The sequence below is a fragment of the Aotus nancymaae genome, unplaced genomic scaffold, assembly GCF_030222135.1.
Source record: "Aotus nancymaae isolate 86718 unplaced genomic scaffold, 86718_ANA_hifiasm-v0.15.2.pri h1tg000030l, whole genome shotgun sequence".
NCBI classification, from domain to species: domain Eukaryota; kingdom Metazoa; phylum Chordata; class Mammalia; order Primates; family Aotidae; genus Aotus; species Aotus nancymaae.
In genome coordinates this window covers 35,743,436-35,770,696 of record NW_026988443.1, presented here as the reverse complement: position 1 = coordinate 35,770,696, position 27,261 = coordinate 35,743,436, and the positions used below count along the sequence as shown (strand labels likewise).

The following is a 27,261-nucleotide window of genomic DNA, read 5'->3' as shown; positions in this document are numbered from 1 at the left end:
TGTTAAATTAGGGTTGGGAAATCATCACTAAAGAGGAGATTCCAACAGACTTGATAGAGGGGAGCACACACATTCCCGAAAGGACTGAGCCAAGATGCCACCAACAGCGATGCCAAAGAGCTAAACTTCATTCATGCCCTCAACAAATAGTGATTGAGCGCATTAAGAGCTGGGTGTTTGTGGTCATCTAATAGTGTCCCCCTTAATATCTAAAAAGATACCCAGGTCCTGATCGCTGGAACCTGTGAATGTTGCTTTATATAGCCAAAGGGTCTTTGCAGGTGTAGTCAAGGTAAGGCTCTTAATACGGGAAGAGTCTCCTGGATTATCTGGGTGTGACCACGGAAACAAGGAGAGAGAGGGTGAAGGAACATGGGGCCACAAGCTAAAAACTAAGAAAGCTGGAAACGTAAAGGAAACGGATTCACCTGTAGAGGCTCCAGAAGGAAGAGCCCTGCTAACTCCTGGGTTTTTATCCTTGTGAGACTCATTTTGGATTTCTGACCCCCAGAACTGTAAGAAAATCAACTGGTGTTGTTTTCAGGCATTACCGAGTTTCCAGTAATTTTTTTGCATCGGCAGGAAACGTGTTCCTGTGTGAAACACTGAAGCACAGTGCTCAGGCCAGTGGGAGCTGTCAATAGACTTTAGCAGCTATTGTTGTAATTATTATAATAAGCAAGCTCAGTTTCTGCCCTTACCTAGAGAGGATGCGCACACAACATGGACATCGCTGTCCCTCCTGCGCTAATTCCAATGGTAATGCAAAGAACCCTGAGCTAGACCACAGCTTCTTGCTTTCCTCAACCGAATGGCAGACTGAAGACAAAATCACAACGTCAAGATGACCTTCAGGCAACGCAGTCACGAAGCCAACCCCCAGCTTTCCCACCTACTCCAGGAACACCAGTCCCCTTCACTGCCCCTGGGACACAGTGCATGTACTCACCTAAAGAAAATACTGGTAAATCCCACCAGGATGTATGACTGTGAATGGAGTACAGATACGCTGAGCTTACCTGAATCTCACCAGGACCCCGCGACGAAGACAGAGGAAGCCGTTTAAATCTCCATTGCAGAAACAGCCATGGGACCCAGAACTGACGGGCATTCATCTGGGTTTCCAGGTCTTGAATTAAGCCTTGCTGGGGCCAGCAGAGAGCTGCTCTACAACTGCTTGTCTCAGAATGAAGGAAAAATCTAGAGAATGTTAGAGGGAAAGGGCAACATTTTTTTTTTTGCCCTACCTGGAAGATGAATCAACCCCAAATGGTGACATTTTTTGTTGGCACAACTGGATATCCACATATAAAAGAACGATGGTGGACGCCCGCCTCACATTACATACAAAGATTAACTCAAAATGGGTCACAGACGTAAATGTAAGTGACAAAACTGTAAATTTATTTGAAGAAAACGTGGGGATAATTCTTCATAACCGTTTCCTAGATGCGACACCAGAAGTGCAAGCAATCAAAGAAAAATCAGAAAAATTGCATTTCTTCAAAACTTAAAAACTTCTGTACTTCAGGGAACATCATCAAGAAAGTGCAAAGACTACCTACAGAATGGGAGAAGGTATTTGAAAATCATGTATTTCACAAAAGGTTTACATCTATCAGATATAAAGAACTCTTGCAACTCAACAATAAAATGACAAGGTCCCTGATTAAAAAAGGATTTGAGGCTGGGCCCAGTGGCTCGCTCATGTAATCCCAGCACTTTGGGAGGGTGAGGCAGATGGATCACTTGAGGTCAGGAGTTTGAGACCAGCCTGGCCAACATGGAGAAACCCAAAATACTAAAATACAAAAATTAGCTGGGCATGGTGGTGCATGCCTGTAGTCCCAGCTACTCGGGAGGCTGAGGCAGGAGGATCCCATGAGCCTGGCTAGCATAGGTTGCAGTGAGCCATGATTGTGCCCCGGCACCCCAGCCTGGGCAACAGAGTGAGATGCTGTTTCCAAAAAAACAAAAACAAAACCAAAAGGATGAAAAAGAAAGAGAAGAAGAAACAACCTAAATGTTTACCAATTGACAAATGGATAAGCAAACTGCGGTATGTTCATGCAATGAGTGTTATTCAGCAAGGCTGGGCATGGTGGCTCATGCCTGTAATCCCAGCACTTTGGGAGGCCGAGGTAGGTGGATCACCTGAGGTCAGGAGTTTGAGATCAGCTTGGCCAACATGGTGAAACCCTGTCTCTACTAAAAATATAAGAATTAGCTGGACATGGTGGCACATGCCTGTAATCCCAACTACCAGGGAGGCTGAGGTGGGAGGATCACTTGAACCTCAGAGGTGGAGGCTGCAGTGAGCCAAGATGGCACCACTGCACTCCAGCCTGGGCGACAGAGTGAGACTCTGTCTCAAAAAAAAAAAGAGATATGAGGCTTATTTAACAGCACCTTGAAAAAATGCACTGAAAAAAAATGAATGTTATTCAGCAATACAAAGTAATGACATGACTCATGCAACGACATGGATGAACCTTGAAACAGAATGCTTAGTGAAAGGAGGGTCACAACCCACATATTGTATAATTCCATCTATACGAAATGTCCAGAATAAGCAAATCCACAAAGACAGAAGGTAGATTTGTGGTTGTATAGGACTGGGGTGCGGAGATGGGAGGCGGTGGGGTGCGGAGATGGGAGGCGGTGGGTTGCAGAATGAGGAGTGATTCTAATGGGCACAGGGGTTTTTTTTGGAGTGATAAAAATGTTCTAAAATTGGGTAGAAGTGATGATTACATAACTCTCAATATACTAAACTAAAATCATTAAGTTGTACATTATATATATATGCCTGACTGGTCTCAAACTCCTGGGATCAAGCGATCCTCCCAGCTTGGCCTCCCAAAGTGCTGGGATTATAGGCATGAGCCATCATGCCCAGCTGAGTTGTACCTTTTAAGTGGGTGAGTGTTTTGGTATGTGACTTAGATCTCAAAAAAGCTATGTATATATATTTGACTGTCAGTCCTTGATTGCCCTTGAAGCCACCTTTGGAGAAGTCTCTTTAGTTAATGCCAATTTTATTTCTGACCTGAGTCCAGATAAAGTAGGGGTCTGCTTGAAGCCGTCTTTTGCTACGGCTCCCCTTCTACCCACGGTTTAGGTTTTCCAGATTTCCATGTGCTTCCTTGACTCCAGGGCTAGGCACACGCCCCTTTTAAAATCTGGATCACCTGTTTTGCCTCACCAGCTGCTACCATCCTTCCCATGGTGACCATCCCTGGCTGAGGCTGCAGAGGGTGTCCCCACTTTTCACCTCCCATTCCATTGTATTGTATTGGTTTTTCACAAAGCCATACACTCCCTGAGGACAGTAAGACACTGATTTTTTTTTCCAGCACTATATGTGAGCACAGTCTTATCACTGAATGAGTGAATGAATGTGTGAATGCATGCCTGAAAAAGAACGTGTATTTGTGGCCAGGCGCAGTGGCTCATGCCTGTAATCCCAGCACTTTGGGAGACCAAGGTGGGTGGATCACCTGAGGTTGGGAGTTCAAGAACAGCCTGGCCAACATGGTGAAATCCTGTCTCTACTAAAAATAAAAAAAAAAAATTAGCCGGGTGTGGTGGCACATGCCTGTAATTCCTGCTACTCAGGAGGCTGAGGCAGGAGAATCACTTGAACCTTGGAGGCGGAGGTTATAGTGAGCCGAGATTGCACCACTGCACTCCAGCCTGGGTGACAAAGCGAGACTCTGTCTCAAAAAACAAACAAACAAAAACCATGTATTTGTATGGAGTGGAAGAATAAGGGGAATTGGAAAGAAGAGGCCAAAGGAAGGAGGAAGGACTTGAACTAAAGTTATATTACCATGTACCCATTTTTTTCAGTTTCCTGAGAAATGTTTCCTCAGCCCTTCCACCATTTTGACCATTTAAGCCTCAAATATTCAAGATTGTCCTCTCAGTTTCAGTCTTATGAATTAAGCCAAACCTTTGGCCTTTTAAGGAAACATCCATAACTGTGTTTTTCTGCTCTTTGGCTCAGACATTTTGAGTGGTGAATCTAGCAAAAGAAAATAACAATAACAGCCACCCAAATACAGTGTAGGGGTGAGCTCTAGAATTTCACGCAGGATGTTACTTTTCAGGGCCTTATCTATAATAGTCAAAAACTGAAAATACCTAAATGTCCAACAGTAGGTTAGTCTACACCATGCCATGCCCCAAAGAAGGAATAATATGCACCCAGTAAAAGAATTTAATGACCTGGGAAAATGCTTGCATCATATGTTAAGCGAAAAAGGGTAGGTTATAAACTGCTGATCACTAATATGTAAATGCTGCCCACACACACACACACTCCAAAACACCTGGGGAAAAACATATCAAAATGATTTCAGTGGCTTCCTTTTGGTAATGTAACTGTGGTATCGTTCCCATTTACTTAACTTACCCAGGTGTTCTACAATCAACAGATAAGACATAACACAGAAAAAAAAAAAATCCCCCTACGTCTCTCACTCTTTCCACTGCTCTTTCTTAGGAATTTTTCTCTGTACCTGCTTTGTTCAAGCAACCATATCTGCCTCCAAATCTGTGTCCCGCACTCCCAGTCTGCCAGGACCAGCCCTTTGCCAGTTCCCTCTGTCCATTCAGGCAGATCCTGAAGTCCACCTCTCCAGGAAGCCCTTCTTAATTATGAGAAAGAAAGAGAGAGAGAGAGAGGAAGAAAGAGAGAGAGAAAAGAAAGAAAGAAAAAGGAAGGAAGGAAAGAAAAGAAAGAAAGAAACTGTCCTCTTCCCCACCCTGGCTGAATACAGCGCTGCCACATCTCTTTTTGCTGGTTGTAAGAAGATCTCCTGCTTCCTAGCCGGGGCTGGACCTCAAAGGATGCTTTCTGATGTGGCACAGAAGCTGGGGCAGTGGGTGCTTTGTGTTTCTGTCTAGGAGCTCTGAGTCTAAACTCCCAGGAGAAGTTCAGGTGTTGAGACCACACATCTCATCATTTGTGGGATGTTGAGAATGGTGGGGATGACTTTTTGGTCTCCATGTCCTGATTTGTCATGAGAAAGACTTCTCCTGGCCATTTAAAAAACACTCAAATAGTCTGTAAACAATTTCTTAGAAGCCATCAAAGGTGTTTATACAGAACCTGGACCAGCAACCTTCTTAAAGGAGTCAGGCTGATGTCAGTAATTTTGGTCAGGAGGAAGTGTTTGAGCAAATATTGTAGACATCACGCCAACACACTTAGATTTTTTGTGAGCCATCAGAGGTGTTTGTACTTAACCTAGACCAGCAACTTTTTTTTTCTTTTTTTTGAGATGGAGTCTCGCTCTGTCACCCAGGCTGGAGTGTAATGGCGTGGTCTCAGCTTACTGAAATCTTTGCTTCCCGGGTTCAAGCAATTCTCCCACCTCAGCCTCCCGAGTAGCTGGGACTACAGGCAAGTGCCACCATACCTGGTTAATTTTTGTATTTTTAGTAGAGACAGGGTTTTACCGTGTTGGCTGGGCTGGTCTCAAACTCCTAACCTCGTGATCTGCCTGCCTTGGCCTCCCAAAGTGCTGTGATTACAGGTGCGAGCCACCGTGCCTGGCCAACCAGCAACTTTCTTAAAGGAGTCAGGCTGGCTGGGCGCTATGGCTCACTCCTATAATCTCAGCACCTTGGGAGGTCGAGGTGCATGGATCACCTGAGGTGGGGAGTTTGAGACCAGCCAGAACAACATGGTGAAACCCCACCTCTACTAAAAAGACAAAAATTAGCCAGGCATGGTGGCACGTGCCTGTATTCCAACTACACGGGAGGCTGAGGTGGGAGAATCGCTTGAACCCGGGAGGTGGAGGTTGCAGTGAGCCAAGATCATGCCATTGCCCTCCAGCCTGGGCAACAAGAGCAAAACTATACCTTTAAAAAAAAAAAAAAAAAAAACAACTCAGGCTGACCTCAGTAACTTGTCAGGAGGAAGTGTCTGAGCAAATATTGTAGATGTCATACCAACACACTTAAATTTTTTGTGAGTTGACTGCCCAAGTGTCTATCCAGCTTATTCCTGAATTGGAATTAAATTAGAGAAAGCTTTGGTGGAAAAAGTTAGTGGGTCAGCAAACATTTGAGTTTCTTATCGCGTACCTGTCACTTGCAGCATAGAGCACTTGGGAAATGCTGTGGCTTTATCAAAGCAATAAACAAATCCAGTGATTTTTCCTGTAGAACTTCCTGGTCATATATTCCACCCACATGAAACATAACAAGGAAGGCTCAGAGGATAAGATGGAGTGTCTTGTGGGTCCTTCAAGAATGGAGCATGCATCATAGCTCTTGCAGAGTTTTGAGCTAATTACCCTGGCCTGTGTATGAAATGTGTCAGAATTAAGGACCCAGATAAACTGAGTATCTTGGCATCTACCTTTGGTATTTTTGAAACTTAGAAAGATTTGGCGTGCCAGCCTCCCTCATCAGTCTGGTATTCTCCCTGTCATCTTAAACAAGGTAAACAAACCACGGACATATTTTTCCTCCCCGCAGAACTGCACCCTTTTTCATGATGAGCTCTGGGTGCTGTTTGGCAATAGGAATCGAGTACAGTGGAGGTGGGGAAGCATTTCTTAATTCTACCCTCTTCTCAAATGTTTAAAGTAGAAGAATGAGTGGGTGAGGGCCAGTCTCAGTTTTCAATTCTTTTCCATTCCTGCCGCCCAAACGCAGGCCTTGAGCATGCTTTTCTCAGGGCACTGAGAAAACATTTCCCCTCCGTCCATTTTATCAAGGCCAGAGGTACTGAGATTCCCAAAGGCGATTCTGAGGAAGAGCAGATGGTCTTTGTCCTTCCATTTCCATGAGTTGCATTTTTGCTGAACAGGGTATGCAAGCTTAGGGCAAACATGGAAATGCTGAGAATGATAGGAGGGGTTTTAGGGAAGCTTAGCAGGGAATTGTGTGTGTTGTCATTGGGCTCCGTGTGGACTCGCTTCCCCATCTCCCAGGAGATCTCCAGTAAGACATCCATTTCTTGTTGATGCATTGAGGAGTTGAATCTGTTGGGAGAACTGGTGCATTTGTTCGTTCAGCAAGTGTGTATTGAGTGCCTACATTACACCAGGCACTGTTACAAGTGTTGAGAATAAAGTAGTGAGGCAGACACACCCAATGCCTAATAACTTGGATGAATATTCACCATGATGGGATGAATTTTCAAGGAATTCTGCTGTGTGAGAAAAGCCAATCCCAAAAGGTTAAAACCGCATCATCCCATTTACATAACATTTTTTAAATGACACAATTTTATGGCAGTTGCCAGGGGTTAGGGATGGGAGGGGAGGTTAGGGATGAGAGGTTAGGTTAGGGATGAGAGGTGAGGTTACGGATGGGAGGTGAGGTTAGGGATGGGAGGTGAGGTTAGTGATGGGAGGTGAGGTTAGTGATGGGAGGTGAGGTTAGGGATGGGAGGTGAGGTTAGGGATGGGAGGTGAGATTAGGGATGGGAGGTGAGGTTAGGGATGGGAGGTGAGATTAGGGATGGGAGGTGAGGTTAGGGGTGGGAGGTGAGGTTAGGGATGAGAGGTGAGGTTAGGGATGGGAGGTGAGGTTAGGGATGAGAGGTGAGGTTAGGGATGGGAGGTGAGGTTAGGGATGGGAGGTGAGGTTAGGGATGGGAGGTGAGGTTAGGGGTGGGAGGTGAGGTTAGGGATGAGAGGTGAGGTTAGGGATGGGAGGTGAGGTTAGGGATGAGAGGTGAGGTTAGGGATGGGAGGTGAGGTTAGGGATGGGAGGTGAGGTTAGGGATGGGAGGTGAGATTATGGATGGGAGGTGAGGTTAGGGATGGGAGGTGAGGTTAGGGATGGGAGGTGAGGTTAGGGATGGGAGGGGAGGTTAGGGATGGGAGGTGAGGTGAGGTTAGGGATGGGAGGTGAGGTTAGGGATGGGAGGTGAGGTTAGGGATGGGAGGTGAGGTTAGGGATGGGAGGGGAGGTTAGGGATGGGAGGTGAGGTGAGGTTAGGGATGGGAGGTGAGGTTAGGGATGGGAGGTGAGGTGAGGTTAGGGATGGGAGGTGAGGTTAGGGATGGGAGGTGAGGTTAGGGATGGGAGGTGAGGTTAGGGATGGGAGGGGAGGTTAGGGATGGGAGGTGAGGTGAGGTTAGGGATGGGAGGTGAGGTTAGGGATGGGAGGTGAGGTGAGGTTAGGGATGGGAGGTGAGGTTAGGGATGGGAGGTGAGATTAGGGATGGGAGGTGAGGTTAGGGATGGGAGTTGAGGTTAGGGATGGGAGGTAGGTTTGATGATAAAAAAGCAACATGAAGGATCCTCGTGCTGATGTGCTATTTGGTATCTTGCCTTGGATGGTGGATGCAGTCTAGAATTTGTCTAGAACTATACACACATACATACAAATGAGTACAAGGAAAACTGGGAAATCTAAATAAGATTGGTGGATTGCATCAATGTCAATATCATGGTTGTGGTATTGTACTATATAATTTTGTAAAATCTTACAAATGGGCGAAACTGGGTAAAGTCTGCATGAGATCTTTCTATATAATTTCTCAAACTGCATGTGCATGTACAACTATCTCAATAAAAACTTCAACTAAAAAAAGGTGGCCAGGCGTGGTGGCTCACGCCTGTAATTCTAGCACTTTGGGAGGCCAAGGTTGGCAGATTATAAGGTCAGGAATTAAAGACCAGCCTGGCCAATATGGTGAAACCCTGTATCTATGAAAAATACAAAAATTAGTGGGGCGTGGTGGCCTGTGCATAGTCCCAGCTACTGAGGAGGTTGAGGCAGAAGAATTGCTTGAATTAGGGAGGGGGAGGTTGCGGTGAGCTGAGGTCGCACCATGGCAGTCCAGCCAGGGTGACAGAGTGAGACTCTGTCTCAAAAAAAAAAAGAAAAGAAAAGAAAAAAATAAAGGCTTGGCTGGGTGCAGTGGCTCATGCCTGTAATCCCAACACCTTGGGAGGCCGAGGCAGGTGGATCACCTGAGGTCAGGAGTTCAAGACCAGCCTGGCCAACATGGTGAAATCCTATCTCTACTTAAATTATACAAAAATTAGCTGGGCGTGGTGGCATATACCTCCAGCTACTTGGGAAGCTGAGGCAGGAGAATAGTCTGAACCCAGGCAGTGGAGGTTGCTGTGAGCCAAGATTGTGCCACTGTACTCCAGCCTGGGTGAAAGAGTGAGACTCCATCTCAAAAAAAAAAAAAAAAAATGCTGAGCAAGGTGGGTCATGTCTGAAATCCTAGCACTTTAGAAGGCCAAGGCGGGAGGATCACTTGAGCCCAGGAGTTCGAGCAAGACCAGCCTGGGCAACATGATGAAACCGCATCTCTACAAAAAATACAAAACTTAGCTGGGCATGGTGGCATATGCCTGTAGTCCCCAATACTCGGGAGGCTGAGGTGGGGGGATCACTTGAGCCTGGGAGGTTGAGGCTACTGTGAACCAAGATTGCACCACTACATTCCAGCTGGGGTGACAGAGCGAGACCCTGTCTCAAAAAAAAAAAAAAAAAAAAAGAAAGAAAGAAAGAAAGAAAAGAAAACCTAACTCCCTGGCCTCGTGGAGCCTACATTTTGGTAGAAGCTAAGTATGGCTTCATGGTGGTTGCAGGGAAAAAGCTAAGACCATCCTGGAGGGAGCCGCCCCTCTGGGGGATTCCATGCAGTACCACTAGAGAGTCCTTCCCATCCTCCAGACACATCATCGAATCCACACTGATGACTGAATGAAATCCAGATTCAGGAGAGGAGGTAAATGCAGAACAAGGCTGTGAGGACTAGCTCCCCTGAGCCCGTGACCTGGGAATTGTCCAGCCTGCTGTTTTTTAAAACCATGCATCAGGCACCCACGTGACTGTAGACTCAGCTACCTAAAGGGGCTCCCAGTAGTGGTGGAGCACCCCGCTTGTCTTGTTTCCCACTTTCTCCATCCCCATCACTGCCTGGCTCAGGGGCCTTCAACCTCCTTCCACTTTGCCCCAAACGCCTGGTTTATCTTGGCAGCACATGCAAACTTGGAGAAATTCCTTTTACCTACATACATGGGCAAGGCTCACTGCTTTAGTTCTCAGCAGCAGGGAAGAACTCCTCATGCCAGCCCAGGCCCTGGGACTCAATCCTGGGTTCTAGCCCCTCAGCTGTGGCTAGGCAGGTCAATGTCCAGTACCTTAATCCCCTCTTGCAAAGGGGAGTCCCACACCATCTGTTTGTCCCATTGATTGTACAATGAGGCATCGTGCTGGCTGTGAACCATCAAGCTCTGCAACTCTATTTTATTGCCTGAGAAGACCTTCAGAGGAAGAAGCCATGTAAAAATAAAGTCTGAGTAGACTTTAAAGTTTTTATTATTTTATATTACGCCATGACTTGCATGGAACGACCACAAAGCAGCATGCCTTCCCGGTCACGTAACGTAACTAATCGGGCCTGGCTGAGGAAGTGAGAACTCCCAGATACACAATTTAGTCCATTGGAAAGAAGGGAGGGAGCAAAGGAAAGAGAAAGACAGAGCATGATGATAAATAATGATCTGTCTCTTCTCTAATAGGCTAGTGGCACATTCTAAAAATGATGATAATGTGATTGAATACAATTTCTGATTCATGGTCAAGGTGGTCTCTATGGTAAAGGAAAGGAGCTTTGTTAGAAGTACTGGATGTAATCAACACATATTTGATTATCAAATATTTGACTTTCAAACACATTTTTTACCACCAAAATAAAATGAAAGAAATGATACTGACAAGCTCTCTTGCCAGGTCCTTGTCAAAGCACCCACAGACAGAATAAGCGCAAAACATAACGAAGGCCCTCCCCACCATCCAAAAAATGTACCCAGCGCGGAGTTCTGACAGCTGAGCTACCCTTCCCCTGCCCAAACCTCAAAACCGTCAGGTCGGCGGAGCCCCGCGGCAGTCGGAAGCCCTGTCTCGCTGTTCCTCGGAAGTGGCCTGTTTTTTTGCCTCTGAGTCCATGTCTGGGATGAATAATCCATGGAGATCCATGTGCATGTCTACGTCAATGGAGGCACGGGCCAGTTCTGTAAAGCTTTTGGCATCCAGAATGAGCAGAAAAGGCAGCTTTTGGGGATCAGTAGAGACAATGGCTGATAAGATTACTCCTTTGGGGAAACAGAAAGAGACTTTGTAAAAGCGCAGCCTTCAGTGGCAGGGGTGAATTTCTCAGCATGTCCCTCTGCCCTCTTTAAATATATGTATCTAACCAAAACAGAAGGGAAGTGAATTTAAGACACTGTGTAACAGAAGGAAAAGGCCTGGGAAGCAGGAATCAGAAAACTTGGTTCTAGGCCGGGTGCAGCAGCTCATGCCTGTAATCCCACCACTATGGCAGGCAGAGGTGGGTGGATTACTTGAGGGCAGGAGTTGGAGACCAGCCTGGCCAACACGGTGAAACCCCGTCTCTACTAAAAATACAAAAATTAGCCAGGTGTGGTGGTGGGTGCTTATAATTTCAGCTACTTAGGAGACTGAAAATCACTCGAACCTGGGAGGTGGAGGTTGCAGTGAGCTGAGATCACACCATTGCACTTCAGCCTGGGTTACAGAGTGAGATGCTGTCTAAAAAAGAAAAGAAAAGAAAACCTGGTTCTAGCCCTAGCTGGGAACTTGACCTCTCAGAACCCCAGTCTCTTCATCTGTAGAGAGGGGATAATCTCACCTACACTCCACAGGGCTACCAGGAAGATCTCCGGCATGGTGGATTTTGAAAGCACTCTGTAAATTATTGCCAGCATTGAAGAATGGCATTCGGTTTTCATTTGTTTTGAGACAGGGTCTTACTCTGTTGCCCAGGCTGGAGTACAGTGGTACGATCACAGCTCACTGCAACCTTGATCTCTTGGACTCACGCTATCCTCCACTTCAGCCCTCCAAGTAGCTGGGACTACCAGCACATGCCACCACGCCTGGCTAATTTTTGTATTTTTTGTAGAAATGGGGCCTCCCTATATTGCTCATGCTAGTCTTGAACTCCTGGGATCAAGTGATCTGCCCACCTTGACCTCCCAAAGCGCTGGGATTACAGGCATGAACCACCACACCTGGCTCGAAGGATGGCATTTGAAAGAGCCCAATTCATCTCTTGCACATGCAACAACACTAGTAAACTCATCCTTCCCCTCTGTAAAACAGAATTACTCTCAACATTCACTTTCTTGAGAGAGAGTTAAACGAAATAATGCACATCAACTTCCTGCAAATACTCTCAATGCTTCCAGAGGCTCCCAGGTTGAAGAGCAGTTGAGCACAGTTGAAGTCAGATTGGCCTAAATTTAAATCTTATCTCTGAATGTATGGAGTATGAGACCTTGAGCACTCCAATGGTAAAATGAAGACAACGACACTCCCTCCTCACTGGGAGAATGTAAAGGAAGTGTCTACCTAGCTGAGTGGGAGACCGGCCTGAGTGGGAGGCAATGCCAGCAGTCCCCTGCCTTGGAGATGACCGTGACACAGCATAGGGTTGCTGGCTTGACGTGCCATGCTATGATCAGTAGGAAGACAAGGCCCGGGTGGAAAACCACTCCCTTGTCACCTGAGGGAAGAAGCTGGCAGGCTCAAGTGGGGCAGCCTGCCCTCCCTGCAGGTGTGGCAGCCCCATCACCAGCTTGGCCAGGTGGCATCCCCACCCACAGTTCTAGTTACCCTCCTTAGCCTCCTCAGGGCTGTGGGCAGGGCATTTCTGAGGCATTTCTGAGAATTAAGGAGGGAAAAGACCATTCAGTCAAATGGAAACCTAGAAAATAGGGGTGAGCCACAAATACACATTTCCAGGGGCTCTGTGAAACATTTATGTGATTATACATTGTTAAAAATTTGGATCTAGGCTAGGCACGGTGACTCAAGCCTGTAATCTCAGCACTTTGGGAGGCCAAGTAGGTCAGATCACCTGAGGTCGGGAGTTCGAGACCAGCCTGACTAACATGGAGAAACCCTGTCTCTACTAATAATACAAAAATTAGCCTGGTGTGGTGGCACATGCCTGTAATCCCAGCTACTTGGGAGGCTGAGGCATGAGAATCGCTTGAACCTGGGAGGCAAAGGTTGCAGTGAGCCAAGATCACACCATTGCACTCTAGCCTGGGCAATAAGAGTAAAACTTAGTCTCAAAAAAAAAAAAAAAAAAAAAATTGGATCCAGGACAGGTGCAGTGGCTTACACCTGTAATCCCAGCACTTTGGGAGGCCAAGATGGGAGGATCGCTTAAGCCCAGGAGTTTGAGACCAGCCTGGCAAACATAGTGAGACTCCTTCTCTACTAAAGATGAAAAAAATTAGCTAAGCGTGGTGGTGCACTCCTATAGTTCCAGCTACTTGGTAGGCTAAGGTAGGAGGATCACTTGAGCCCAGGAGTTTGAGGCTTCAGTGAGCTATGATCATGCCACTACACTCCAGCCTGGGCAACAGAGCAAGCCACCGTTTCTTAAAAACATTTGTTGTGGATTCAGCCATTGCAATCAATTTTAAAGCCAAGATTCTGCGTTCTCAGAGAGTTTAGTGTCACTGAATGGAAAGGAGATAGACTTTGTGCAGTAAAAAACTTAAACTTGTCTAAAGAGGGCACTGGCATCTGTCAGCTTCTGGGAGGTCACCTCTATACCCTTGGAATGTCCTGCTTGATACAAGCATCTTTGTATATTTGGGGGCCTTAGGCCACACCAGACAGTCTACCCTTACAGTGGGATTTATGATGGGGCCTTGGGCCACATGGTATGAGCTTGATCTCCAGAAGGACGGAAGACTAAATAAAGGTCAGACACACAGGTAGTCAACCAGGTTTACATGACTGAGCTCCAATAAAAACTCTCCATACTGAGCCTCAGGGGAGCCTCCTGGATGGAAATAACACTTTGTGAGCATTGGTGCACATCACTGTCAGTGCTCTCTGCGCTCTACTGGGAGGGCATAGCTGGAAGCTCCTGCCGGTCCCTGCTGGGCTCTGCCGTGTGCACCTCTTGCCTTCACTCATTTTAGTCTGTATCTTTTCAACGCAGCAAACCAGAACTGTGAGCATAAGCTCCTGCAGTGAGGTTGGTGACTCTAATGAATTATTGAAGCTGAAGGTTATCTTGGGGACCCTCAAACTTTGCAATTGGTATTAGAAGTAAAGGTGGTCTTGGGGACTCCCTAACCCTTTAGCTTTGACCCAGACAGATGTAGACTTCAAAGCACCAGTCCACCAGCTTTATGACCTGGGGGTGGTCAGCTGCCCCCAGATGGTGTCTCTGTTGGAGGGGGGCCATCAGCAGCGTGCAGCGACGAGGCTTGGGTTCTTACCATCATCCTCATCCTTGGCACCTGGCACGGGCACAAACAGGGGTTCCGCTGGCCAGCAATCGGTCTCTGTCCACTTTAAGAATGACTTTGTGAGTATGTCGTATTTTATTATCTGTACATCCAACAAGGAGAAACAGAAATCACTTGTTTGAGAGCATGCTATTTGCTGCAAATAAGATGGTATGAAGATCCACACAGAGAAGAGATGAAGCCTGTTGGATGTAGATTTTGACAGTGTCCCATGACAGCTACCTCTGTTGAGCACAGCCAAGAAACAACAGCAGCTAAGTCTCCTTCCCCAGTTTTAAACATGGCTCCTCTGGCCACTACATAGCTGATACTACACAAGGAATTGTTTTAAAATTTAAAATCTTTAAAAATGTGTTATTATTTTTTAATAGAAAGATATGGTCTTGCTATTGTTGACCAGGCTGGTATCAAACTCCTGGCCACAAGCAATCCTCAGTCTCCCAAAGTGCTAGGATTACAGGTGTGAGCCACCATACCCCACTCCAAAATAAAATATTGAATAAATCTTGTATCTGGCATTGCACTGCAATTTTATAGGAGTTAAATAAATTAACATATTCAATGCAAACATTTAAAGTATAATACAATCACTTTGTGGCTTTAAGAATACAATTCCCTGGATCTCTCTTAATCTCCCAATGGGCCTATTTCCCCCTAGGGTTTGGGATTAGCAGAGAGTGGCTTGGGGTATGGACGGGTGGAGGCTTAATTTTTGGCTGTGTACATTTCTGTACTGTTAGCATTAAAAAAAAGATTTTTCGTTTTATTATAAAAGATGAAGATGTTAAAAAAAAAAAAAAAAGCGATACCTTCATAGCACTTAGCACAGTGCCCAGCACACAGTAAGTGTTGGACAAATGGTAGCTTAAGAAGCAAAATAGGCTGGGCGCGCTGGCTCATGCCTGTAATCCCAGCACTTTGGGAGGCCGAGGCGGGTGGATCACGAGGTCAAGCGCAGTGGCAAGGTTGAGACCATCCTGGTCAACATGGTGAAACCCAGTCTCTACTAAAAATACAAAATTAGCTGGGCATGGTGGCACATGCCTGTAATCCCAGCTACTTAGGAGGCTGAGGGAGGAGAATTGCCTGAACCCAGGAGGCGGAGGTTGCGGTGAGCCGAGATCACGCCATTGCACTCCAGCCTGGGTAACAAGAGCAAAACTCTGTCTCAAAAAAAAAAAAAAAAAAAAAAAAAAAAAAGAAGCAAAATAGACCAGGCATGGTGGCTCACACCTGTAATCCCAGCACTTTGGGTGGCTGAGGCAGGAGGATTGCCTGAAGCTGGGAGTTCAAGACCAGTATGGACAACACAGCAAGACCCTGTCTCTCTCTGTATATACATATATATATATATATATATATATATATATATATATATATGTATATTAATAAAAAGGAAAAAACAAAATAAAACAAAAAACAAGCAAAATAAATCCTCTAAGTTTCAGCTATACCCTCTCTGCTGAAGAGGGTGAGTTCCTTGGGTCAGGGATTGGGATTACCCCCACTGACTTCCTTACCCTCAGTGTCTACCACATTGTAGCCCATATTTGGTCCTCAATAAATATGTATTGAATAAAGAAATCGATGAATAAGCTCTAGCCATAACCTCTTCCTGGAACCTTAGCCCATTGGGTGCCACTCCCTCTCTGAGTTGTCCATCATTACTTCAAATTTATTTTGTCCAACACTGACCTCCTGTTTTCTGATCAACATCTCAGAACCTCAGAATTCAGCTTTGTAAATAGACACAATCATTGTACGAAATGCCTGTGAACACACAGAGGCCAGTACCTTGGTTGGGACTGGACTCCATTGAACTCCTGCCGCAAAGACGTATCGGTATCGCTTTCCATTGTGAGTGTAATTGACCCGTGGAAGCTCTAAGCCTACAAGGAAATGAGACGGCGGATGAAGCCCCCACCACTGGGGGCTGTGAGCATCCACCCTTCATGCCAGACGGGGTAGCCTTTCCTCAGAATCTGTTCCCACGCCAAGATCCCTGAGCTTGATTTAGAGCCTGGATTAGATCAAAGGTGGTCAAAGCCAGGAGAGGGAACCTCTTGATAATTACCCCAGCTCTATTAGAAAGCCCAGGATCAAGATACTGCAGACCTAAGTTTTAAACTGTATAAACATCTTTAATTGTCCAAGATAGAAATCAAAGAGAATTGCATGATTAGAATCAGAGACTACTGCAATTTCTTGAAGCTCTTTTCAAAAACGTGCTGATGAGTGTATGTGTGCATGCATGTGCACATGTGTGAAGAGAAATGGGGAGCTGGCTGGGCGCAGTGGCTCATGCCTGTAATGCCAGCAGTTTGGGAGGCTGAGGCAGGTGGATCACACCAGGACAGGAGTTTGAGACCAGCCTGGCCAACATGGTAAAACCCCTCCTCTACAAAAAATACAAAGAAAAAAATTAGCCAGGCATGGTGGCACATGCCTGTAATTCCAGCACTTTGGGAGGCCGAGGTGGGTGGATCACTCAAGGTCAGGAGTTTGAGGCCAGCCTGACCAGCATGGCAAAACCACACCTCTACTAAAAATACCAAAAAAATTACCTAGGCATGGTGGTGCATGCCTGTAATTCCAGCTACTTGGGAGGCTGAGGCAGGAGAATTGCTTGAACCCAGGAGGCAGAGGTTGCAGTGAGCCAAGATGGCACTGCTGCAGTCTAGCCTAGGCCACAGAGTGAGACTCTCTCTCTCAAAAAAAAAAGAGAGAGAGAGAGAGAGAAAGAAAAAAAAGAAAGAAATGGGAATTTGTGCCAGACTTGGTGGCTCATGCCTATAATCCCAACACTTTGGGAGGCTGGGTTGGGAAAATCGCTTGAGGCCAGGAGTTTGAGATCAGCCTGGTCAACATGGTAAGAACACCATCTCTAAAATTAAAAATAAAACAGAAATGGAAAACTGTGGAAAAGGGTGTCAATGGAGAACAGTTAATTAAATCTGGTGAATTATATAATAACATTATGTAAAAATAACATTTTCAAATAATTTTAATAACATGGGCAAGTGCCCGTACCATAAGGTTAAGTGTAAAAGGCTGGGTATAGGATTACTGTATATGCACTAGGTTACAAACACAGAGAAAACGTTTAGAAGCATTGCTGGGGTTGTAATTGCCTTATAGTTTACATTTTTCTATTATAGAATCTAAGTTTCTCATTATGTAAAATTTTCATCATGCTTATTATTTTTATGTAATCGAAAAACCTTAAAAGTTTTTCTCCATAAATCTGTATGTATTTATATATGCCTATTGTGTCAAACTGAATTTCTAAGTCTGAATACTGAAATGGATGTTCGACTCTTATGAGATGTTCCAGGTGGCTGGAGCCAACCACTGGTGAATAATCAATGTCCAAGAAAAGAGGATGCAGAGGTGCCTCCATGGAGAAACGGTTATTAGGCTCAGCAGGGAGAAAAGAGGGATGAGCTACTGAGATGGGAAGGAGACGTCCAATTCCACAAATGAGAAGTCATGAAACTTCCAAGGGACAGGTCCAGACGAAGGTGAGGTGGAGGGAACACTCCCACACTTAAAGAAGAAGAAGGTACTTGCAGTCGACCTCTAAGTGGCCTGAGACTCCCATGATGCTTCTAGACCCCTCGCAAAACTGGTCTGGGATCCCCCTGACCCCACACCCTGTAAATGGCCAAACACAGACCCTTGGTTAAGCAAAGCAAGGCTGACCCTGTGAATTCTTTGCAACTATTAACAGCCATGCTTTTCTTTTTTCTTTTTGAGACAGAGTCTTCCTCTGTCAGCCACGTCACCCAGGCTGGAGTGCAGTGGTGCGATCTTGGCTCATTGCAACCTCCGCCTCCTGGGTTCAAGCAATTCTCCTGCCTCAACCTCCAGAGTAGCTGGGACTACAGGTGTGGGCCACTACCCTTTGCTAATTTTTGTATTTTTAAAAAATAGACACGAGGTTTCACCATGTTATTGAGGCTGGTCTCAAACTTCTGACCTCAGTTGATCTGCCCACCTCAGCCTCCCAAAGTACTAGGATTACAGGTGTGAGCCACCGCGCATGGTCCTCAATAGCCATGTTCTTGAAGAATCTTCAGGATGTGGGAAAATACTCAGGTTACATTAATTAAGCACAAAAGGCAGCTTCAGAACATTCTAGATGATATGGAATGCACTATGCAAATATATAAATGCAGAGGCAAAGAGCTTTGGGATAAGAGAAGCCTAGGGTCAGAACCTGGCTCTGCTGCCTGCCTTTTGGCAAGTTTTACGATTGTCTGAGCCTGCTTCTTAGGGCTGTTCTAATATCGCTGCTGTTGGCTGGGCTCTCCCTATGGGCCAGACCCCACGCTAAGCCCTTGATGTGCATGAACAAATCTAATGTCAACAATAACAGAATGACACTGCGGGATGAAATGAGAGCAGTCAGAGAACTCACCGGAAGGGACCTGGCCTATGTCACACAATCCATGTATGATGGGAGGACTGGATGGGTATTCCAAAGGGCTGTCACAGGTGCAGGGATTATGGGTGGTTTGTTTGTTGTTATACTTTTTTTTTTTTTTTTTTTGAGATGGAGTCTCTCTTGCCAGGCTGTAGTGTAGTGATGCGATCTCAGCTCACTGCAACCACCACCTCCTGGGTTCAAGCAATTCTCCTGCCTCAGCCTCCCAAGTAGCTGGGATTACAGGCATGTGCCACCATGCCCAGATGATTTTTTGTATCTTTAGGAAATGCGGGGTTTCATCATGTTGGCCAGGTGGGTCTTGAACTCCTGACCTCATGATCTAGCCAACTTGACTTCCTAAAGTGCTGGACTACAAGTGTGAGCCACCATGCCTGGCCTATTGGTATACTTTTTAGTGTGGACAATATTGTGACAATAAATAAGCATGGTCTTCTCAGGAAAAAAAGTGATGTGGCGGGTGAGCAGGGATGGGGGTTGGTGCCTCCAGACCTGGAATCACCTATCGATTCATTTCTAAAGACTCCAAGGGAATGAGTTGCCTCCCAGAACTGGTTATGGGATCCATGGGATGCTTTCTTCAAAAGTGGATTCTTAGGTCAAATCCAAGTGTCACCCTAAAATAGCCCCCAGGTCTGTGTGCCCTTCCAGATGCCCAAACCTCCTGGAATGAGATGGCTGAGTGGAACAAGGCTCTTAGGCTTTTTTGTTTGTTTGTTTTGAGGTAAAGTCTCTGTTGCCCAGGCTAGAGTGCAATGGCACAATCTTGGTTCACTGCAGCCTCTGCCTCCTGGGCTCAAGTGATTCTCATACTTCAGCCTCCTGAGCAGCGGGGACCACAGGTGTGTGCCACCACATCCTGCTAATTTTTGTATTTTTAGTAGACGTGGGGTTTTGTCATGTGGCCCAGGCTGGTCTCGAACTCCTGGCCTCAAGTGATCTGCCCACCTTGGCCTCCCAAAGTGCTGGGACTACAGGTGTGAGCTACCATGCCCGGCCTCACCCACTGCCTTCCTAGAAAGGATGTGAAGATAGAGAAAAAAGAAATGTCCCCAGATGCTTTACATCGGGACATCCCAAGAGACTTTCCTCTTTGCCCCTTGTCCATGCATGGGAGGAAAGTATTATGAAAAGAGGCCTCTGGGGTCCCCATGAAAATCTGCCCCTTCTGTAAACTCAGGACAAGAGGATGCATTTTACCTTCACAGAGAAACTCCGGCCGGCAGTAGACTTGGCCATCTTGTTCCTTCAGGGCTGTTGCTGTTGTAGATGCCACTTTGATTAAATTTGAGCCCACTTCTGCATTCTGAAAAAATTCAAACTTGTAATCCAGAACAAACATTTGCTTCACTGTATATATACTTAAATAAATATATATATATTTTAAAATTAAAAAATATATTTAAAAATAAAAATATATTTTATATATAAAATATAAATAAAAAATATATATTTAAAATATATAAATAAAAACTTGTAATCCAGAGCAAACATTTGCTTCACTGTATATACACTTAAAAAATGCTTGAATAAAAGTCATCCTGGTTTAGCCTCACATTAACCATAGGAAGCAGCTCTTCTCCTGTTGTTATTCTTAGTCTCAGTTTAAAAAATGAGGATTGGCAATTTGAGGTGACTTCTCCAAGGTCACATACCTGGTAGATGACAGGACTCATTTCTCTTTTATTCTGAGCCTGCCTTATCCCTCACAGGGAAAATTGGTGCGCTTCTAAGAGTAAGTTCTTACTTTTAAAGTATAGGATGATTCACCTATAAACAGCTGCATCAGTCATTAAAAGGATGCTTCTAAAGAGTTTACAACAACATGGGAAATGCTTATCACATAACACCGAGTAAAAGCAGCATCAGAACAAACTGCGAATGCAGTCTGAGCTCAACCAGATTTAAAAAATTATATTGAGACACAGAAATATACCAAGTGTGTGTGTGTATAATTTTTTTTTTTTTTTTTTGGTCCAACTCTGTTGCCCAGGCTGAGTTTGCAATGCAGTGGCATGATCTTGGCTTACTGCAACCTCCACCGCCCAGGTTCAAGTGATTCTCCTGCCTCAGTCTCCTGAATATCTGAGATTACAGGCGCAAGCTACCATGCCTAATTTTTGTATTTTTAGTGGAGATGGGGTTTCATCATGTTGGCCAGGCTGGTCTCAAACTCCTGAACTCACGTGATCCGCCCTCTCCGGCCTCCCAAAGTGCTGGGATTACAGGCATGAGCCACCATGACCAGCCTGAAATATACCAAATATTAACAATACAACAGATGGTGGGATTATGGAGCACTTCAATTTCTTTTCTCTATGCTTCTCTTTATTTTCAGTATTTTCTCCTGGGAAATGTTATCACTGCAGAAATGAAAACAAACATGCAATAAAAATAATTCAGTGGAAAAACAACCTTCAAGGACATTCCTTGGTCTCAAGTTACAATCAGACTTTGCTGTGTTCAGAAGACACTGTCATCAGTATAAGCGAGGAGAGGGATTAACATGATTAAATATTTATCGAGCATCTACTACTCCCTGTTTCCCTGATGTACTTGAGCAAGTCACCTGGCCCCTCTACAGTTCCGTTTCCTTATGCGTATAACAATAGCACACACATCTTTGAGTTATTGTGCAGATTAAATGACATCATCTGCACAAATGATTTACAAGAATGCCTCCTTAACAGTAAGTGCTAGATAAATGTCAGCTGCTTCTGTTGACGTTGTTGTTATACTATTATGACTATTAGTATCACACTACTGCTTTCACTAATTATCATGTTGTATTGGTGCCACTACTATCGGAGGTGAGTACAGGTTAGGCTCTGGAAGACACTGTGGAACAAGACTATGGAAGATTATCGTTATGGTTGACTTCTCATTTAAACTTTTCTCTACTTTCTAAATTGTCCGAGATGGCTTCTATTTTATTTTGGGACAGGGTCTTGCTCTGTTGCCCAGGCTAGAGTGCAGTGGTGTGATTATAGCTCACTGTAGCCTTAAACTCTCAGGCTCACGTGATCCTTCCACCTCAGCCTCCTGAGAAGCTGGGACTATAGGCATGTGTCACCACACCTGGTTAATTTTTGTATTTTTTTGTAGAGACAGAATCTCACAGTGTTGCCCAGGGTGGTCTCGAACTCCTGGGCTTAAGGGATCCTCCTCTCTTGGCCTCCCAAAGTGCCAGGATTACAGGCAGGAGCCATTACACCTGGCTTGAAATGGCTTTTATAATTAAAACCAATTTTAGGGATAGCAGCATTTTTGTCGAAGAGCATGAAAAGTTTACTGCAACTTAGCAGTTGAACTGCAAGGGTCCTCAGAAATTCTTTTAATTCAGTCTGGAGTTGTAGAAGAGGTAACTGAGGCCTAGAGAAGGAAAGGGACTGGTCCAAAGTCTCACAGAGAAAAGCAAAGCCTGGGCCCAGGGCCTTCGCATTGGGATTCTTGGGTGTTGCTGGTAGAGGGCAAAGGCAGTGCAAAAGCCCTGAGGCTGGCTCTTTCCCATCCCCGGAGGTCTCAGAAGAAACACCCCCTTCCCTAACAACTCCATCTGAACCTGCAATGTCTCCAAGGCACCAGCCCCGAGCTGTCATGGTCTCCTTTATGAAGCTCTTTTCCTCTTTTTAGCTTGTCTGCCCCATGAAACCAGGGACCAGATTTTGCTCAGTGCCTGACACCTAGTGCCAGGAAGTGACTGCTGAATGAATGAGTGAATGCACAACTCAATAAGCTTTTCTGTTGTCTGTCAAGGGGCAATAGGTGTTCTGCAGGGTGGCTGTAAGAGTCAAATGAGAGGAAATGCGTGGACAAAGGAGCCCAGCACCTGGCACGTGGGTGGTGTCTTATAAACAGAAACATTCAGCCAGGTGCGGTGGTTTACATCTGTAATCCCAGCACTTTGGGAGGCCGAGGTGAGTGGATCACAAGGTCAGGAGTTCGAGACCAGCCTGGCCAACATGGTGAAACCCCGTCTCTACTGAAAATACAAAAATTAGCGGGGAGTGGTGGCATGTGCCCGTAGTCCCAGCTACTCAGGAGGCTGACGCAGGAGAATCACTTGAACCCAGGAGGCAGAGATTGCACTGAGCTGAGATTGTGCCACTGCATTCCAGCCTGGGCAACAGAGTGAGACTCCATCTTAAAAGAAAAAGTAAAAAAAAAAAAAACCAAAATAAAACAGAAACATTCAATGCCTCCACCCGCATGGCTCTGCAAGCTGGTGGGAGGCCCTGGTACCTTGCTAAGCACGTGACAGCAATAGGCCTCTGGGCATGTCCCACCCTTGATTCTTAGGGAGTTGGTCTGCAGAGACATCTTAAAACTCCAGCCCCAAACTGGTTGGACTGGTTGAGGGATAGACTGTAAATTTTTCCACACACAGCAATAATGAACATGACTTGGCTGCTTTTGGTGGCCAGCATGCTCAGTTTTAGGAAGACATCACTTTCCAGCCAGAATTCAGCAACATCTTGCAAGCTTGCACTGAAATCCCTACAGTTAAGGGAACTCCATGAGAAATAGTCATCACAGTCATCCCCTAGAATGCTGCCTGCCAGGTGAAATTCAACGCTACAAATTTCTGCGCAAATTTAAGCAAACCTCTCTTCCTTGGAGCTGGCTTCCTCATCTGTGTAAAATCAGGCTGGCGATTCATAACTTTTAGAACGGTGCTGGGGATAAGTGAGGTGGCTTCCACTTGCATCTGAACATTATGTTAGGATTACATTAAATAATGGTTCTGAAAACCAGGCTGGTCCAGGGCCAGACACATCGTAAAGCCAGACAGGCATATATTCCAATTCCAGCTCAAATTCCAGGGATAATTCTATAAAGTTGGGCAAGTAACTTTCTCATCTGTAGCTGTGGGAGATCATAAATAACTTAGAACGTTGTGATGCAGATTAGCGAAGCATTTAACAGTCCCTAACATTTGCAGGAACCAGGAGGAGAGGACAAGTGGAGACCCATCAACACTCTGTCTAAATACACCCAGCAAATTAAGTCAAACACCGTCTCTCTCCCCACCTTGACACATAGCTCTTCACAACGTTGTGGAACTGGCTGTCCCAAATGGCAACCACTAGCCTTATGTGGCAATTTAAATTTTATTTAATTTTACTGCTTTAGGAAGACATCACTTTCCAGCCAGAATTCAACAACTCCAGATTCCACATTAAAAATTTACTTTTCGGCCAAGCGTGGTGGCTCACGCCTATAATCCCAGCTCTTTGGGAATCCAAGATGGACGGATCACAAGGTCAGGAGTTTGAGACCAGCCTGGCCAACATGGTGAAATCTTCTCTACTAAAAATACAAAAATTAGGCAGGCATGATGGTGGGGGGCCTGTAATTCCAGCTACTTGGGAGGCTGAGGCAGGAGAATTACTTGAATCCGGGAGGCGGAGGTTGCGGTGAGCAGAGATCGTGCCACTGCACTCCAACCTGGGCGACAGAGCAAGACTCCATCTTGAGAGGAAAAAAAATTTTTTTAATTTACTTTTTTTACTTTTACTTTTTTTTTTTTTTTTTTTTTGAGACTGAGTCTCACTTTGTTGTATAGGCTGAAATGTGGTGACACGATCATGGGTCACTGCAACCTCCACCTGCCGGGTTCAGGCAATTCCCCTGCCTCAGCCTCCCGAGTAGCTGAGATTACAGGCATGAGCCACTGTGCCCAGCCTTCATTTTAATTTTAAAATAACCTAAAGTAAAATTAAAAATTCAGTTTCTTAGCTGTGCCAGCCACATTTCAAGTGTACAATAACACTTGTGGCTAGTAGCTACCATGCTAGACAGACAGAATGTTCCAGCAATGCACTGTGCTGGTCTGAAAGGATGACTGTGAATTTAGAACCCAGGACTCCTTGGAGCTATGAGCTGGAATAAGGCAGTCTCTGGGCCTTGGCTCCTCCCTGCCTCATCCCAGGCCCCGTCCCTAACTATGTGGATGCCCCAGCCAGCACAACCAAGCCAACAGGCAGCCCTGTCCACCCTGTGGACCTACGGTGGGGACAGCACAGTGGCACAGTCTGCTTTTAGGAAGACAGATACTGGAAGCAAGCCTGGGCCCTTCAGGGGCTTCCAGCATCCCACGTGTCCACAGCATGGTTGGGGTGAGGGTGGGGATGCCCCTCTGGGTAGGCAGAGTGCCTTGGCCCTGTGAACTCATCCTGTGGACTAGGGGCCCTGCTAGAGAAAGTAAGGCCAGACCACAGTCCTCCAAGGTGACAAACCCAGAGCAAGGGCCCCTCTTGCCAGGGTCTAAGAGCAGAAAAGTCATTGAACACAGAGCCTGGCACCTAGCCAGTCCTCCATGAATGGTAGCTTCTCTTATTTGAGTGTCTGCATTTGTGCATTTGGAGACAGAAACCAAACCCAGTGATCCAATCGTCAAAGCCACCCCTTACAGGTCCAAAGTGCTCCCTCCTGTGAATGCCCCTTAGGCATGGGTGCACACAAACCTAGGGCCTCCCTGGTTCCCTTAAGGACCAGGGCAGGGCTGAGGCCCAGATGACCCGCCCCTGCTCACACCCCTCCCAGTCGCTCCCTGCCCCAGCTGAGCCCTGCCTCGGGCACCCCTGCACTGCCCTGCATAAACAGGCCTGCGGTGCCCAGAGGCCCTGCTGGCCCCACCTTCCTTTGACCCCAGCTGGTCCCAGAGCAAGAGAATCTGGGACACTCGGGACCTCCTGGCCTTTTAAATAGAATTTGCTATTGCCTGTTCTATGTGGGAAGCACTTTTCACTTGGGATGGGTTCCAAAGGCTAAAGGAAGATGCTGTGCCCTTTTAAAGACCTTGTTTCACATTTTTCATGTATTCATCATTCATTCATTCATTTCAAATATTTAAGAGCACCCTCTGAGTGCAGCAGATGAACTGCTGATGAGACAGAGTCCTGTCCTCTCAGAACTTAGGCTTGAACAGGAAGAGGGAAATGAACAAGTTACTTACACTTGAGATAAATGTTGAGGAAGAGCTACAAGGCACCATTAGAGGATACAGACTCACCTGCCAGGTCATGCTGCTGAGCCCCAACCTCAGAGGTTCTCCCCAACAACTGCACAGCAGAATCAGGGGTGGGGGTGGGGGTCTACACCACACCTGGGCCTGGGCTCCACCCCTGGAGCTGCTGGCTTCCATGGTCTGGGCTGAAGCCAAGGCCCAGACACGGGGGTCTCAGGGATCTCTAGGGGGATCCCAACATGCAGGCAGCCAGGGGAGCAAGAGTATCAGCCCAGGAGGACAGGGTTGCAGGCAAAGGGGACAGCAATGTCACAAAGGCCTCAGGCCCAGAGGGCATCTGAGTAAGGCCAGCATCTCCCTGGGGGTTACTTCTCCGATAAACGTTTGCATGGGATGGAGCCAGAGCTGCTGGCTCTGGGCATGTAAGGCCCTGTCTGCCTGCCTGACTTTTTGATTTCAATATGTCACTTGAAAGTGCAAGAAGAAGACATGTTTAAGGGACAATAAGTAGCAATTAAAAAGCATGGCCAGAGCGACCCAGGCCAGTGCTTGCTTTCCTTTGCTAGTTTCAAAGCAGCAGATGGTTCACACGACTCCTTTATTTTATTCTATTTATTTTATTTTATTTTTAGATGGAGTCTCGCTCTGTCTTGCCTAGCCTGGATGCAGTGGCACGATCTCGGCTCACTGTAGCCTCCACCTCCTGGGTTCAAGGGATTCTCCTGCCTCAGCCTCCCAAGTAGCTAAGACTATAGGCAGCTGCCACCACGCCCAGCTAATTTTTGCGTTTTTAGTCGAGATGGGGTTTCACCATGTTGGCCAGGCTGGTCTTGAACTCCTGACCTCAGGTGATCACCCACCTGGGCCTCTCAAGGTGTTGGGATTACAGGTGGGAACCACTGTGCCTGACCACGTGATGGCTTTTAAAGATAAACAAGCTAACATTCTTAGCTTGGTTCCAAGGAAGCAAACCATTCTTGGGTGTGATAAAAGGTTATAAAACATAGCAAGGTGTCGCAGTGGGAGGGAGCGTGTTCCTCTCTGTGTACCATTCCTGGGCTGAGGCCAGCCTTGTGACCTGCTACCTCTGTGCCTCGTCACCCCCTCAGTACTTCCTGGAACCAGGAGACAGTCCGAGGGGCTGCACTGTGGTGCTTCTGGGAGCAAGGGGTGCAGGGGCCCAAGGCTGCTGTGCTGATTTCATGAGACATGGCTCTTCATCCAATAGCCCTGAGTCACATGGGGGAGAAATTCAATGCCTTATTCTCTTCCAGTCATTCTGACTAGATCAAGGGGAGTGTCAGTGAGGTGCCACAATGATTTTAAAGCCTAATACTTTTAAAACTTTGCTTTTTCACAGAGAGATCAGGTCTTGGCAAGCCACAGCACTCTGGCTGGAGCGCAAGACCTCTGCTTTATTTCTATTATCTTCTTCTCATGCTTGTCTTCTCTGAGTGCAGAGAGCACCGCCAGCTTTCCACTGAGTGGTGATGTGTTTCCTTTCAAATGAGTTAAGTAGAGAGTGAATTGATTGAAACAAAACAAAACA

General features: G+C 46.1%; 1 protein-coding gene across 2 annotated transcripts in view; it reads right to left on the bottom strand.

Moving 5' to 3' along the window:
- Window positions 1-10,297: 10,297 nt before the first annotated feature.
- BCO1 (beta-carotene oxygenase 1) overlaps window positions 10,298-27,261 on the bottom strand; it is a 51,800-nt gene continuing 34,836 nt past the window's right edge. For both annotated transcript variants that reach the window (XM_064383339.1, XM_064383340.1), the window contains 4 exons: window positions 19,943-20,048; window positions 16,090-16,184; window positions 14,266-14,377; window positions 10,298-11,091 (listed from right to left, as the gene is read on the bottom strand). In XM_064383339.1, coding sequence (XP_064239409.1) covers window positions 10,862-11,091; window positions 14,266-14,377; window positions 16,090-16,184; window positions 19,943-20,048 — 543 coding nt within the window. In that variant the 3' untranslated portion in view covers window positions 10,298-10,861. The remainder of the gene's footprint in view (window positions 11,092-14,265; window positions 14,378-16,089; window positions 16,185-19,942; window positions 20,049-27,261) is intronic.